Raw genomic sequence first — 17,129 nt, forward strand, 5'->3', positions numbered from 1 at the left:
GGAGGTGGAGGATTTGTAAGTGTCGTTCATTAAATTACGTAACGCAAAAATTGGGATATTCAAGACCCATCGTCACTTAAAGTGTGCGCGAATTTCCAATAAAAAATGTATGGACCGTTACGCAGGTAATATGAAAATTCTCGGAGTTCTTTAAATACTTGAAGTTCGAAGATTTAAGAATTTTCAAGAATTTAAATTCTAGAAAATTTTACCCCTTCCCGCAACTCTCTCCGATACGTAATTTATGAACGACTCCTAAGGCACGGTTGTGATAAACAATGTTGTTGTGGAAATCGCTGCTATCGTTCAATTTACAAAATTTTACAAAAATTGTGGAGCGAGTCAGAACGAGTTAGATGTTGTTCTGTCTGGTGGCTACTCTTTTTTTATTCCCCGTAAATGATCGACATTCAATGAAATGGACTGTACATTGCTAGGAGTGTGTTGACTCGATTGACAAACCGATTCAAATTCTCTATTGATCACTGCCACCAAGTGGTTGGCTTCTTAATTATTATCAATAAATTGGTGGCATTTCCGGTCTTATCATTTTAGGTGTTAGGTTGTCCATACGCTATGCGGTTATAGAGTGTTCTAGTTCAAACAGTTAGTACAGTTTTTCGAACAGTTGAGACTGGCGAACTGCATTATCGAACTGGAACGCTCTATTAACAATGAATTTATGAATTTACGTCTGAATAATGTCATTGGAACGCTAGCGGTTGAAAAAGGACAACCAGAACCGAATGGTGTTTCTGTTGTCTGATTGATATAGGGGAAAACTAGTATGGAAGACCAAAGAGCCAAATTTGTGATCGGTTGTTCAAATTTGATTTTTTTTTTCTTCGTCTTTATTTACGTCTTACGATCTTTACGTAACGACCCATCCGTATACACGCAATCAATAAGAAATTTTTCTTTTTTTTAAATATTTACAATTTCATACGAATCGATCGATTCGAAAATGGTTAGGCAATTCATGTTCCGTTCAAGGCATAATTCCACTTAATGTCAATGTATAAAAAGGCACCAGAAAAATTTAAAAAAATTGAAAAAACAAATTCTTCAGTTCAGTCCTTCGCACTGAGTCAATTTTTGCGCACAGTTTTTTTTGCCTTCGATTAAAATCATCGAAACCGTCTCTCGGGTCCGTTCATTACACTTACATAAAACAGTCGTCACAAAACTAAAACCTATTAAATCACGCACACGCTACCAATATTCGGTACACACAGACATAACCATAAAACCGAGAAACGTTAGACGTTAAACGTTAAATCACTGTGATCCATGTCGTGTGGATTCTGTCGATATTTGCCCAACGATTTCTTAACACGAAGCGCTGTCAGTCGTACCGATGGATTCGCATGCCAACATTCTTCCATCAATTTTGCCATCAATTGCAGCATTTCGTCGTCTTCCCATCGGGCCGGCACAATCGGTCGCATTCCCGACTCGCACACCACCGTCCACATTTGCTCCAAGTTCGGATCGGATGGCACGACGTCATGGTACGGCATGGCGTATTCTTCGCATGTTGTGTTCCTGGTGCCGCGTTTCAGCGACGTGCACCGACGTGCCATTTCCCAGAACACCAAACCTAACGAGTACATGTCGGCCGTTTTGAATGCTTCGAATTGGTCCTTGTTTAGGGTTTGGCTGAGAACCTCCGGTGCCATATATCGGTAGGTGCCGACGCGTCCATTTTCGGGTACATCAATTTTTCCGGTGTCGCACATGAATTTGACGGCCATGCCAAAGTCGGAGATGGCACACTGGCCATTTTGCTTGACCAAAATGTTTTTGCTCTTTAGATCTCGATGGGCGACACCGGGTTTACAGGCTGGTCGTCCCAAGTTAGCCAAATGTAAATGCTCCAATCCGGATGCCAATGAAAATGCTAGATCGTACAGTCGGTCGGCATTCAATACGTGTCGTTGCAGGAAATCGTATAAGCTTCCCAGTTCATGGAAATCGGTGATCAACGTTCTGGCTCCCGTTCCATTAATGTCGGCCGCAATGAAACCCAAAATGTTTTCGTGTCTCATCAGGACGGTTTGATAGATTTCCGTTTCCCTAAACCAACTGCCTTCCTCTTCGGGGTAAAACACTTTGACCGCCACATTCTCGTCACGCCATTTAGCTAGCCACACTTCACCGTAACGTCCACGGCCAAGGGAATGACACAATTCAATTTGTTTCGCAATCGTTCGCTGTACCAACAATGGAAGCCCACTGCCCGAACCGGATGTTCTTTCAACTAAACTTGTCAGTGGCGATGTGTGACTACTGCGTATCGATTCGATTAGGCAGGCTTGTCTCCTCTTCCGTTCTCGTCGTCTCTGTATTACATACAGCGCTAGGATAACCATAATACATGCAGCGATGCACACAAGCATTGAACCAATCAGTGCTACTAAGTAAACCGTCGAATCATCGATTGGTTGAGCTGGAGGCGGGGTAGTTGTGCGTGGTATGTATTTCGGATGAACGAATTTGTTGCAAAAATTTTCGCTATCACAGCACTCGATATTTTTCCCGTGCAGAGTTGGTGACACTTTACACTGAAAGTGGAAGTGAACCAACGGTTAATACACGCAATCAATTTAACATTTTCATTCAAAAAACACTTACTTGCATAAGACCTCCATGCTCTTCTGGTGGCATGCAGCCATATGTTCGTTCTGATTCCCATTCGCCATTACTTTCGTTTAAGACCTCCTCCACTGCACTGAAGCACGAACCACCAGGTTTTGTTTCGCATGTTCCGTTTACTAAATTATCCGGGCAGTGGCCGTCGCAGAAGCACATAAGGGAGCGAGCTGTAATTGAAAGAAGAAAAAAATTAGCAAAAAAATGTCAGGAACGAACATAAGTTTTGTAGGGAACACAAATTAGACTTAAAAGGAAAATGGAACAGAAATGTTGACGAGGCTCACCCGAAAAGTTAATCAATGACGCAAACCATTGGGAACACGCAGGTAGGATTATTGTATGTCACTAACATTTGTCAAATAAATATTTGTAAACAGCAGGAAGGATAACCATCCATGATAAACTACTTCGGTGCATACAGACTTTCGGTTGCTAAGTCCAATGCTACAATTGTAAAACTCCTAAATATCGTACATTTGGAATGATAGGAAAAGGCTAACTAACTCTTTAAGGACGCTCATGTCAGGTGTAGAACAAAATAGCAGGTATCATCAAAGTCCTTAAATAAAGAGTTGTTTTAAACCGTGACAGCTCTGTAAAATGCTTGCTCTTCAATGGAAATCCAACTCTATTTTACGACGAATATTAGTGATATTATAGACTGGTTCAAATCTTCGCTACAATCTTTGATTTGGTTCGAGTCCTTGCTAAACTTTGGGCTTTGGTTCGTATCATTGCTAAACTTTTAGCTAACCCATATTGTTCATAGAAGCTGAGCATTAACAGCGTTTTATGATTGACAAATTCGGTGATTTCTCTCGTTTGAAACATCGAGCCAAAATTCAATCCCTGAAATAACGAAAAGCAAAGATATATCTTTTTGGAAACGGCTAAGTTATTTGTTTAAGACGATAGAAATGGTCAGTGAGCTCTCATGAGCAAGCTCGGACAAATTGATTCAACACTAAGGCTTCTACACTTCTTTGTACAGGCTTCGCTCTAATTGTTTCCACTGTTTTCATTTTTCATACGTTAGTGTGAAGATGTGTGTTCTCATTGAATCTGAAGCATAAGCAACAAAGTGCAAAACTAACGTTGAATCTCACTGTTTAAACAAACGAAGTAGCAGATTTACATCATATGCATATATGTGGATGCGCTTGCCGTTCATAAAAGGTTAAACATAATGTGTCATATATGTGCTAATCTACCTCCATAACACCATCATATCTCCCCATTTACGATTTCCTCATTTCTGAATTTTCTTTTGCACACACAGGTTAAAAAACCGTGTTGATCATTCGTCGAAATCTTATCATAATCATTTCCAAGAAAACATTTAATTGACATTCTCCATTGATTTATGGGCCACGGGTTTTATCAATAAAACTTGTGATTCGAAATTGTTTCCAATGATTTTTTTTTATTTCGACAAACATGATGCTAGATTGAATTGCTGATTATCAATTTTTCGTGTTTTTTTTTTGTTTAAATAAAAGCATAAAAATGAATTACACGACCACCTTTTGAAAGGCTCCGGTTTTATTTGATTTTTAACGATAAAGCTGTTATTTATATGCCGCATTCGATACCAGAAAGATAGGCACTGCACTTAGCTTGGGAGACCATATAATAATAAAAAAAAAGTTTCTTATGCACCAAATACAAAATATGTTTTCAGGGCAATTGACTTTGGAAGAAGAAAATGTTGACGAAAAGGTTATTCTTCAACGACCATAATAGTCGGTTATCAGTTGAGAATGATGTCAATAAAAAAAAATGTTTTCATCGAGAGAGTTCATTAAAACTTACACATCGTTCATTAATAAAACGTTAAATATTTCTTGTCCATTGGTGTTGTTGCAGTTGTTGTCAAGGAGCACCATTGAAATACGTTTACAGAATTGAACGGTAGTTCAGCCTGAACGGTAATTTTGAATTAAATTAAGAGATCGGAATTGCTCTTGAGGATCTATAAAATTATGATAAAGTTTTGGGTGACCCACAAGATAGCTGTGTAAATCACAAAACATTTAATTTCAATTCTAGAGTAGCCTCAAAAATACATGTCGCAACCAGGCCTTAAGATTGAGGAATCCCCAAAATTCGCAAATATTCCCCAAAGTTCTCAAAAAAAAATCCCCCAAAGTTCCTAAAAATTCGCCAAAGTTTCACAACAATTTCCCCAAGTTCCCAAAACTTCCCAAATTGATTCCAAACAGATGCTTAAGGAAACCACAAGTAGGGGACAGTGTAGCCTAAGCTCAGCACAAAAAATCTTTGTAATGGAACGACTCACTATGCTCTATTACTACTTGCTTCGGTCATGGAACCATTCATAAATTGTGTTACTCGTACGAAAGAGATGCACGAAATGGTTTACAATGTGATAGAAAGAGACAAAGATAGCCGTCACGATAGCCATACTTTATGATTGATCCGTATAGGGACGTAAGTGCATATGGCCTGCCGGTGGCTCAATTTAAATTATAACGACATAACAATTGTCATCCATCAGGTTGTGCAAATTATAAAAACCTCCTTGGGTTCAGGCTCTCATAATGTTAAATGAGTTAAACTGGCTTGGGAACTTTCGTCATCTAACCTGACGAGGATATATGCAAAACGCATAGATATATGCTAACATGCTACGGACGGCTGTCATTTGTCATTTGTCATCGATAATGACCACAGTAATAAACAACCAGTTCTGTCTTATGAGGTCTTAATATGGCAAAAAAAATGTTTACAAAAATGAAGTAACAGAATTGAAATCAATCTATTGAAATTACTTTGACCAAATGAAGGAATAGATCTGATATTAAAACTGTTAATATGCTTGCCGTCAGTAAAGGGATAAGACACAGTTTTGTCTAACGTAATATTGGTTTGAATTCGTCAAACATATCCATCAGATGATTATAGTTACTATACCACAAATGGAAATTTATAATTTCGTAAACTCAACGGAACTGAACGGGTAAGATACGAAAAAAAAAAATCATTCCAACGTGTTGCGACAACCGCCTTTTCTGGTAATTTTTCTAAACAATATTTACAATTTCTATATAACTATCAATAACCTGTCTATAATCTTATCAGCAAAATGTTATTTACATTAGGGTTTTGGTAGACTTTATCATCTTTTCCGTAACATTCATAAAAAAATAATAATAAACGCAGAGCAATATGTGCGTATGTATGAATCGTTTGCGTGTATGTGCTGGGACAGAGGTGTATGCATTTTCCAAACAATATGCAGTAAGGAATTTCTTCGATAGCATATGCTACCTTTGATTCGTATATTAATCATAGGTAGGTTTACAGTAGGTCGCATGGTTCGTTCGGTATATCACACACTGTAAATGGTCCACATAAGAAATAGGATATGACAATTGACCGTTTGATGGACGGACAGTCTCAATCTAAGTGTAAATATTTCAGGTGATCTTAGCACACATTTGGACCGATTATGTATTTGTTAGTCCGTTAGTGAAATAAGGCTGGCCTCAAGTTGGAGATCAATGTGGTTTGGAAACCTCTGAACTTCAATAATGCCCGAAATTCAGACTTACTTTATGTTCAATTTTTGTTGTGTGCCTCCATTGAACCTCCAGATCATTCTCGTTCCTGGACTAATTGGCATCTCAGATTAAATTTATAAAAAATCAAAATGGAACTCAAAGTATACAGAGATATCGTCTATTCAAGGAAATGTTTTGCTGGTGCCTGGTCTTCGCCGTAGTCTAACTACAGGCTGTTTGATATGTACTTCCTTCGCGCTACATTTTTGCAATGTTATTACTTTCGTCGCGTATCGATTCTGTCAACTCTGGTGGCTTTTTATCTTGCAGAGATTCAACGGCACGTGAATCTGGAACGAAGCTGAACCACGCGTGGTGAAATCAAGTTTCTAACTCTCGAATAAGTGTTCTTGTACCCTATTTGTTTATGGCCAAAAGAAAATATATTCTTAGACCATAACACGGGTAGCAAGTAAAAGACGAAATATTCGAATTTTTGATAGGCATTACAGTTAGTAGTTGTCCTCATCCCGAGCTTTATGTATGTGTTTACAGCCCGTTGCAATAACCGTAACGTAAAAAAGCTTGGATTCAATTTACTTTGTTCAAGCATTGTCACAGTGTCTGTTATCAAAAACACGACACATCAAAAATAAGCAATGAGGTCTGGCTCATGTTTTATTTTATAGCAAAATGTATGTCTGAACTAATGAAGTAATAGATTTGTCATGTCTTGTGACCAAATTTTGGAATTTTTCTCTTGATTTGCCATTATTCATGAAACGTTATCTACGTATCTGTTGTGGATGGTTGATATTAGGTTTACAAACTTTAGATGAATCTGTTAAATAGATAAAATAGTGTGTGCTTTGCTTATGCCCTTCTGTCCAAAATGTTTATTTTGACTATTTAAATTGTGTTTCACGCCTTCGACTCGGTATATAACTTTTATATCGTCAAAATAAACATTTTGGACAAAAGTGCATAATCTACTACTTCAGTCCACGTCCTAAGAATTTGGACTGGTCATATGTACAAAAACTAATATCGTGTTCAACACCAGGCCGTACTGTACATTAATGAAGTAATAGATTCAATGATAATACGGAGATACGTTTGCGGTTAGTATAAATTAAGTTTAGGGATTCTGTTCGCCTGAACAGGTGAATAGTAAATGGTATATGTACCAGTGCATGGCTCCTACGGAATGAAATATAATTTTTCCAATTATGTTTACATGCAACGTATGCGTATGTACATGGATGCCGTTTCTTTCTTTCTTTCTTTTCTCTTTGTGGATGTTCCAGATATATATTATGGAAGTTTATACCTCCGAACCAAAAAGAGATACGAAAAAGCAAAAAAAAATCTTTTTATTTATTCCACGAGACGCATAATATATCGGAAATTATTATATGGAGCGAAATTATCTAGACGCGCACGTTTTAAAACAAAAAATTCTCTTGTTTATGTATTTCTATTTATTAATAGAAAAAATCATAAAAAAATAAAGTTTATGGTCAATTACAATGTACCCGGCTCCAGATACACAAAACGTCGTTTACGAGGGAAATTAAAAATGGTGGAAATTCGTTTTGGTTTGGTTTTTTTTCGGAATTGAACTTTTCGTTGTTGTTGTTCGGCTTCCAATTCTTTTATTTCATTTATTTTTTATATTTATTTCTGGTGGCATCGAATCATAAACAATATTACCCATGTTGGTTTCGCTTTTGGCAATAAAATTTTTGTTCGGTTTCGTTTGGAGGAAAAGGTTGTTAAAAGGAACATAAAAACACGAAATGATTAAACATTCGATTTGTGAAGAAAGGCGCAATGGTACTGCGAGTATAATTTTTGCGATTTTTACGTTGCTCGTTTTGTTTATTGCCATTGTCGGTTCGAACGATTTGCAACGTTTATTGCGTGTACTTAATTAAAAACTCATCAATTCAATTACGAAAATGGCACCGACAGAATATGTAAGCACGGAAATGAGATTACGGAAAATAAAAGATTTTTAAATGTTTTGTGATACCTACAGTAACGTCTGCACACATTATCATGCGCCAGATTAAACTAAATAATTTTTTTAAATCACACCCTCAGACAGGTGGTAGCTTTTCAATTGATTAGATCTCCTAGATAATTGTTGCAATTGATAGCTAACAATCTCCGCCATGAATCTGGAAGGTAAGCGATGAATTGAAATTTTATTTCGGTTATGATTCGCCAAACTTTTTCGTGTGCAAATTATATAATAATCGTCGTTCGAGCACTCTGTCTCAAGTACGACTGTCACTATGACCTGATGAGAAGTGGTATTGAAATTATAGAAGAAGATCAACGGAAAGCTTTCCAACGCAAAATGTAGACAAAAATGTTAGCCAATAGTAAGTAGAAAAAGACGATAATTGGGTTCACCGTACAGTTGCACTTACAATAGCTTTCAGTACAACGATCCAATCAAAGGTCGTGTCTTCTAAAGAAAAATATAATTATTCGTTCACGATCCGTTAAAATTGCTCATTTTTCTCGTTCATTGAGAATTTTTGTAGTTAACAAAAATCGCTGTATGCATCTACGAAACTGAAAACTTGTTCTCAATCCAAGAATAACGGAGATCAGTTGTTTATAATGGCATTTCATGCACAGCGGATATTTCTCTTTCAACCATCAGTGGCCAAGACTTATCAAAAACTATTTATTGTCTAAATATACCGTGCTAATGCCTTAAATCGCAGCGAGTCTCTTAGACATTTCATTGAATTCTGTTTGTCGAAGGTATTTGAATTAAAAACTTCAATGAGATTACAGTCTTAAAGTCATATAACACGCTGACATCTATTTTCTAAAACTTTTTTTTAAGCAAAAGCTGCAGTGATGATTAGCACTTATGTAGCAATGTTCCATACTCAAACTCCGAGCTCACCGAGTGTAATTGTAAAATAAACATTAAAGAATATACATGAATCCATACCCTAACCTCATGGTCATTTGTTATCGATGAAGACGACAATGTATAAGCGATGAGCTCTGGCTCGTGTTCTATTAAATAGCGAAATGTGTGATAGAAAATATTGAAGTGATAGACTTTGCATCGAATGCTCGGAGAAAGTCTAGCGAAGTTAAGTATTAGATTTGACGATTTTGTAGAGATGCGCATGCCGTTTCTAAATGGTTAGGGAAAATTACAGAACGTCAAACAAGAATACCTTCCAAATACACTCTCGTTTACAGACTTTGATTAATTCAATTCCATTGTTTGCCTTGTCACGAACAGCTTTTTAAGGCCAATAGCGAGTTCATTATAGATCACCGGTTTAACGTAACTTCCGAACCACAACTGGAAGTATGCAAATCATAAAGAAGCAAGGCACGTAATTGATATGTCGCCTAGACGTGTAGACATATGTGGACATACCGCAAACTACCAAAGCCAATTTCTAGGGGTTTTTTTCGAGACTAGTGAAATTTTTTTAGTATTTCAGGAATTTCGAGAATTTTGAAAATCTCAAGACTATCGAGAGTTCCAAGCCTTCCGAGAATTTCGATTCGAGAATTTCCAGAATTTAGAGAATTTTCGAATTTCAAGAATTTTTAAGAATCCATAATTTTACCAAAAATAGGAAACGAATCAAATCATGAAGCTGTTAGGACTGTACGAATGCTAGAATAATTCTACGTGAATTTTTATTTGTCACAGGAATGGAAACCTGATTCATTTTCGGTAGAAGGCCAGCCATACCGTCTGTAATCGTTTTTAATATCGCTCTGAAATTTAAATTATCGAATTTTTGCGAGACCTAATCTCAGTCATCATACGAAAGCATTGGATCGGGAAGAGTCTTTGGTTGGTGACGTATTTTGCGACAAAACGGTGCATAGCACACTCACGAACCATATTTAATACTTAAAGTAATACATCGTCGAAGCCATAAACGATCTGGTATATTACCCAAATTTTAAGTCTAATCAGAACAACCATTTACTGCTTCCAAATAAAAACAAATCGTTTAGGCTTAAAAAAACAACAACATCAAACGACTAAACGACAATGAATAATTCATGGTATTCCATAACTTTTATCACAAAAAGAATAAAAATCCAAAAAATTATTCGAATAAATTTTCCAATAAAATAATAATCTCGTCCGGAATATTTAATTACAAAATTTCTTATGACCCTAAACGAATCGGAGTGAATATATAACACAGCGAGTTAACCGAGAATCAAAAAAAAACGAATTCGATACGATAAACCATCTTGAATGAATTCCTAAAAATTGATTAGATATTCACTCTCTCATAATATATCCATTCAGCGTATTTAATACATACTTATGGTTATATCGTACCATCGTTCCACAGAAAATATATATTCATTTTTCTACACAAAATATTCTCGTAAAATATATTGGACGAGAGAATGGAAGGGAAAAAATGGTTTGAAAATTTTTCTTATTTTGTTTTGTTATTTTAATTTATTATTTACCATGTGCCTTTTTCTTTCGTGATCTCGGCGCCATGTCTGCGGACCCGAAGTATACGACGATATGCCTCTGCTTCAGAGATTCTCTTCTTCTTTTTTTTCTCGTGTGTAATCCAAAACTTTGGGTTTTGTTTATTATTTATGCTGTTCTGGCCTTTCGATCCAGAGACAACAAGCAATTTTTTTTAATAAAAATTTTAACAACAAAATTCACTATCCTCAAACGTTATCCTTTTCGAACAAGGAATGTGTCTTACTATAGTCAAACAATTTCCTCTCGTGAACTGAACTCCACAATTTTCTCAAGTCTCGAAAAACATATGTGTGGCAGTTGTAATGTCCGATTAAAGAACTGATGTATACGCACAGTTAGTTTATGCGTACGATTTGGTATTTAGTAATCAAATCAAAAATTCATAAAACAAAAATTCTACACAAAAATCTTAATTTAGCACACATTCTACGAGATGTAAACATAACTTTTTTTCTTGTGTGTTATTTATCCAATGTAAATAGACACGATGTTCAATATATCAACTCCATTTCATATTATATTCATCTCTCTTCTTTACAGTTTTTTTTTTTTGTATATTTATGAACTCAAATTAATACAAGAAGAAGAAAAAAATCCTCTGAATTTCTTGCGTCAAAACATTTTCTATAAATACCACCAACTTCAGATGAGACGTGTTAACACTAAATTAATACCAAAAAATATTTTTAAAAAAAATTCCCTAGCAATAATCACACGTTAATTTATATTTCTATTTTGATAAATTAAGGAAATTCATGCTGATCTGATTTAACAACACTCTCGGTTCAAAATAAAAAATAATTGAAAAAAACACAATAAATAAACAACAAACTTTGAAAGGCTGATTGAACGAGCGAGGAATACAACAACAACTAAAAAAATCCGAAAACTTTTCATGTGAACACACAGTCGGTAGTTCGATTTATATATTTCAAACGAAATTAAAACGGAATCAAGCGTAACGCAACCGTTGCACTGAACCGCTTAGCTTAAACTAAAACCAATGTAAGAAAAATTCTTTTCGACTTAAAATATCAGAACAGAAACGTTCGTTGTGTTGATGCTCGTTTTTTTTTTCTCCTATCCCTGAATCGTCACAATATCCACACATGTGTTGTTTTCGGCTAAACATATCGGTCTGTTTCGCTTCCACCTATATTTCTATAGTGGAGGAGATTTGTTCAATCCACAATGGTTGTTTCATTCTTGAAATTCAACTGCTCTCGGTAAGCGATATATTGAAAATATCCGAACACTCAAAACACTCGAATCGAGTTTTCGTAACGAAAATGTGATCTTACGAAAAAATAAAAATCGAGAACCGAGAGAATAATAAAAAGGCGTATGAATAGAGATAAGATAAATGTGTCCGTGCTGATTATAACCGTACCCAATGATGTAGCCCAGTCATAATATTTTGTCGTTTTATTTCTGCACTATGTTGTATTTTTCGCAGCCAGAAAAAATTCTTAGAAATGCTTAGCCACTCATTTGTTAGCAACAATGACGACAACAAAAATAAGAGATGACCAGTCAGTGTTGTCTCACATAGCAAAATATAAGTTAGAGTCTATGAAGTAACAGATTTTCCTCCAATACGATGCAAAATACTTGAATCAAACGAAGTAATAGATTTAGCGATCATACATTATGATACGCCGTGCCCAGTAATTAATTGATAGATTTGGCAGAAGAAAATTCGGACACTTCGGATAAAACATTTGGATTTTTTTTTGTTTACTGATGCAGTTGCTATTACGTTTCTGGTACTAAATTGTACTCTTCGTCACCAATAGTACAGATCTACCTTCTGCTATAGCAGATGACATTTTGCAGCCAGTTTATTATCATTGCAATCAAACCTTTCATTTTAAGTCAGACGGATTGCCTGGCTCAAGATATTATACGTGAAGGTGTGGGCTGGGCACGTTAGTAATATGACAGTTAATTATGCTCTCCCGCTGAGTTCTGAGGAAGAGGAAGATGATGACTGGTGACAGAAGTTTAATGGGGGCAGAGCAGCAGGGTTGAACTGGCTCGAAAAAGCCTTTTAGGGGCTACATACAAGGTGTGGGAACGTTAGGAATGCTAATGTTAATTATGCTCTCCTGCTCTCTACGGAAGAAGAAGATGATGACTGGTGATGGGAACCTAATTTCAATTCGTGCAAAGCCAGATGGGCCGAACTGGCTCGAAAAACCCTCGAGTGCTACATTTGTAAGAACCCAAAAATTCAAAGATTTTCCATAAAAGTCCAAGAGGCACGAATCGCCAGACTTCACACTATGCCCGGGCCTGCAGAGCGGGAAGTGAAACAATGAGACTATAGGATTTCCTCAATTCATTAATTAGAATAGGAGAAATGACGGTGCTTACGGCTTTTCTGACCTTGAACACTCAATAATAATGACGTCGTAGGATTTGCCATTTACAGATTCACATTGACATTGATTGCTCGGTTCATCATTACGCAATCGTAATAAACATTGCAGTTAGAATGGGTAGACCACAACAATTCAACAAACGAAGTGTAAAGTAATTGGTCACCTTCTAACATCTTCGTCTTTCGCGACCGGGTATAAATAAACGAAAATATATGAAAATGTGCATTACAATTTCTGTTTAAATCACATCTCGTCTCGTTTCTTCGGGAATATACATTCATAGTGTGAGTGTAAACACAATTCGATGCATTTCTATAGCATCTCTGTGTATAAATGCTGACTGCATTAAACCAATGTATATTCGTGTGTGAAGGTTTCTTTCGTTTTATTCTTTTTTTTTGTGTGTACGCTAGCCAACTTTAAAGAACATAACAACAAAAAGGAAGAGAGATAGAGAGAAAAAAACAACGAATAATGCACATTTGTTACATCAAGAAGAGTGTTGCACACATGTTTTTTTAGCAATTAATTTTCAGAAGAAAAGAAAAATTAAAAAAAAGGAATCGGAGTAACATAACAGGTAGGATTGTATTGGATTGGATATATATAGGATCCCCATGTTATTTTAGGTTTTAGTGCCTTCGTCGTATTAGTGCATCTAATCTATCTTTCGTTTGGTCGAATACTGGCATTGAATGTGTACCCGATATAAAGAGATGAATTATATTTCTGCTGAATGGGAGAACCAAGTGAACGAGTATTGGCCGATAGGTATTGGTTTATCAAAAGAATGATTTTTCGTTGTAATATGAGGTTGGAACCGTTGGGACCGTGATGGGTTGGAACAAAACTTAAATAGAGTCGCAATCGCCTTCATTCCATTCCATTCCATCTGGCTAATCAATTGACGGAAAAAATTATTAGAGTCGCGATACCACCTCTGATTTTTCTTCATATTCTTATTGAGGGACTCGAGTACAATAAGGAACCACAGTCAGTTCGCGGATCCATCCAGCCGTTTCGGAGAACCGGCACTCATGGTCGTGCGGGACCGACGAGTCAATTTGAATACAGATTGTTATCGCAACGGAAAGAGGGACTAATTCGAAGCTAATTCGTGTTAAAATGGCTTCCCTCGACAACCTGACCACGTAGCCACAGCCAGCTAAAGTGGAAATTTCGACATTTTTAAATCGTGAAACGTCCAAGATGAAGAGAGTTTGAAAATCTTTGAATGGCAATATTGGTAGAGGATTCTATGCTCTATTTAACGCCGAGAATGGATTTTACAAAATTTATCTGAATTGTACAATCGCTAAACCGAACTGGTGTGCATACGTTATTTTGCACCAGCTGGTCACATACAATTCCAAATGGGACCAGCTGGTGCAAAATAACGTATGCACACCAGTTCGGTTTAGCGATTGTACAATATTTGAAAATTTTTATTTTCATCATCCTCGGTAAAAATTGGACTCATCTGAAATACGCAGGTTGACCCTGTCTGCAACAAAACAATAATGCCTGATCAGCCTGCAGTCTAAGCTTTACAACGATACCACACTTGCCAAACCAGCCTCACAACAAGTATCTGTTAAGACATTTTGTTTGCAGCAAGGCTTAGGATGAGTGGAATTGTTATCCATTCTTCATAAATAAGTGGTTTAAGTTATTTGAAGCATATCTTACAATGATTACGTATATCTGGAATCGGTGAAAGCTGACTTCGCTCGCAGTTAGAGGAAATTGACCACAAAAATATCTAGAAATCTGTGTAAATTCTTGAAATTCTTGAAAATCTTGTAGATCCTTAAAACTCTGAATATTCTTGGAAAGTCTTGAAATTCCTGAAAATTTTTGAATTCCTGAACAACTTCAAAGTTCTGATAATTCTCGAAATTCGTGAAATGTAGAATTTCTACAATTTTCAACAATCAATTTCACAAAAATAGGCCCTGTTAAGTCGACAATAGAAAATTTGTTTCACAAATTTCAACTGCCAAACAACATTGAACTATTAGTATTTTCATGCTCTATAGGGGATGTGTCCTCAAGGTTGCGTATAACGAATGTGACTTTTAATATGCATTAAAGGACATGTTGTTAAAGGACACTCCATACGAACGTAAGAAGAATAGAAAATCGAAATTTTACTATCCGAATTTCGAACATCAGAGACAATCTGTATTTTGTATTCCAAATTTTATTTACATAATCGGACATCGGCTAGAAAATTCCATTCGATTAGAACTAATGGATTTTTGATAGAGAGAAAACATCAAGAATCTTCAAAGACTGAACGTATTCGATTACACAATCTATAAACAAAATATCTCATTAAAAGATATAATATGTAGGACGACCTTTATCATCTCACATTAATTTGATTCAAAATATTTTTTTTTCGTATTATCGTTCGTCTAAAATAGAAAAATAAGATAAAATGGAACGAAAGAAAGAAGTGGAAAAAACTGATCACACGAACGAAACGAAACAAAAATTAAAATATTTCTTTGATTTCAATTCATTAGCCGTTCCGAAAATAACAATTTCAGAATTTCTTCACAATGAAATGTGTCTCCGCTCCGCATTAGACGGCCGGAGCATACAATTAAAACCAATTTTTTATTTAAATGATCCAAAATAACGACAATCCATTTCATTAATGTCGTGGTATTGTGTTGCAATGACAGAAGAAGAACGTCTGAGTTCTTTACACTGGTGTGCGACAATGGGAATTCGTGACTTCAATGTAATTTTCACAACGCATATGGGAACGTAGTCACTTTTTTCACCTCAGCTGGAACCTGGGATGCTCAATTTTTGAAGCTTCCAATCACTCTTACTCAAAATAATTTGAAATCATTTTTTCAAAATTTTCTTTCTTTAATATACCTTTCAAATGAGCTATCACATGCAAAGTTTGCAAAACATTTCCGCTTTGGAGTTGCTTTTTCATTTCTAGAAAACACGACAGTGTCACTGTTTGTGCTTTTCTTTGGATTGAAAACCATACAAAGAGTTAGTGTTCATAGACCAGCTGATTCATCAACTGTAGTAGAAGGTCTGGGTCAGTGTAGACTGTGAAGTGAAGAAGATCCGGTATGGAGTTTATCTGACCCGGCAATAGAACGCCAATATTTCTTGAAGGAGAAACAAGTACCAGAGAGTTATGGATAGGAAGAAACTTTTTTTTGCAAGGAAGGTCTCTGCGCACTAAGGAACATTAGCTCTGTCCTCAGTGGTTACGTACTAGCCCTCCACAAAATGATCCGGGTTCGGATCCCTTGTCAGACAATTTCAGATGGTGGGTGTTACACTGAATGAATCGTATGATGCATCCCAATTTATGATTTCACATACGCTTAGCCTACATTTAAGCGAGACATCACTTAAGCCCCTCGCTTTACTCAGAGAGTATTTGCATACTTTGTGACGTGATACGGAAGACAAGGTAGGCCGGTAGTTCAGACTACACTTGTTATGGGCCGTGAAAAGGCTGTTAGTGTCAAACGAACTAAATGTCTTTTTCAGCGTTCAGAACGATTGTAACCAGTGCTGCAAAAATCTCAAAATTTTTTAAATTTGATGGAAACTAAACGAATCTATTAATGTGAACGGTGAATGGTTTGCTTCTATATACAAACACTTTGTTGAAAAAATTACCATGAAACAATCACGAGCATGCAATGAGCTTGAGCAATGATATGTATCTAGTCAATCAAATATGCAGTACTCTCCCAGCTGAACAAATTTGCTTATTTTCCTAGACGTACCCAGCTTTGAGAATCCATTACAACCGAAACATTCTTTTCATATTGAAAACGATTAACGATGCACACACAGCATTTTCCGTCCGTCTTAAATGGTCCATAATTAAAGAAAATTTCATTCACGCGTCATAAAATTGATAATATCCTCTATCGATCTCTTTCCGCATCGAAAATGATTATACCTACGGTTTACACTCACATAAAATTCCGTGTCTTATATCTCGATGCTATACAATACATTTTCTTGTTTTTATTATTGGAGCAACAACAA

The 17,129-nt window shown here is 36.2% G+C and overlaps 1 protein-coding gene across 3 annotated transcripts in view; it reads right to left on the bottom strand.

The window, feature by feature from the left end:
* Positions 1 to 839: 839 nt before the first annotated feature.
* LOC119075322 (bone morphogenetic protein receptor type-1B) overlaps positions 840 to 17,129 on the bottom strand; it is a 62,338-nt gene continuing 46,048 nt past the window's right edge. Inside the window, exons 1-4 of one of the 3 annotated variants that reach the window (XM_037181745.1) lie at positions 11,534 to 11,695; positions 10,671 to 11,363; positions 2,635 to 2,822; positions 840 to 2,564 (exon numbers count right to left, since the gene is read on the bottom strand). In XM_037181745.1, coding sequence (XP_037037640.1) covers positions 1,260 to 2,564; positions 2,635 to 2,822; positions 10,671 to 10,704 — 1,527 coding nt within the window. In that variant the 5' untranslated portion in view covers positions 10,705 to 11,363; positions 11,534 to 11,695 and the 3' untranslated portion in view covers positions 840 to 1,259. Of the gene's footprint in view, positions 2,565 to 2,634; positions 2,823 to 10,670; positions 11,697 to 17,129 lie in introns of those variants that run through there. The other 2 variants (XM_037181744.1, XM_037181743.1) reach the window with 2 other exon arrangements.

The sequence above is a fragment of the Bradysia coprophila genome, unplaced genomic scaffold (assembly GCF_014529535.1).
Source record: "Bradysia coprophila strain Holo2 unplaced genomic scaffold, BU_Bcop_v1 contig_200, whole genome shotgun sequence".
In the NCBI taxonomy this organism is placed as follows: Eukaryota; Metazoa; Arthropoda; class Insecta; order Diptera; family Sciaridae; genus Bradysia; species Bradysia coprophila.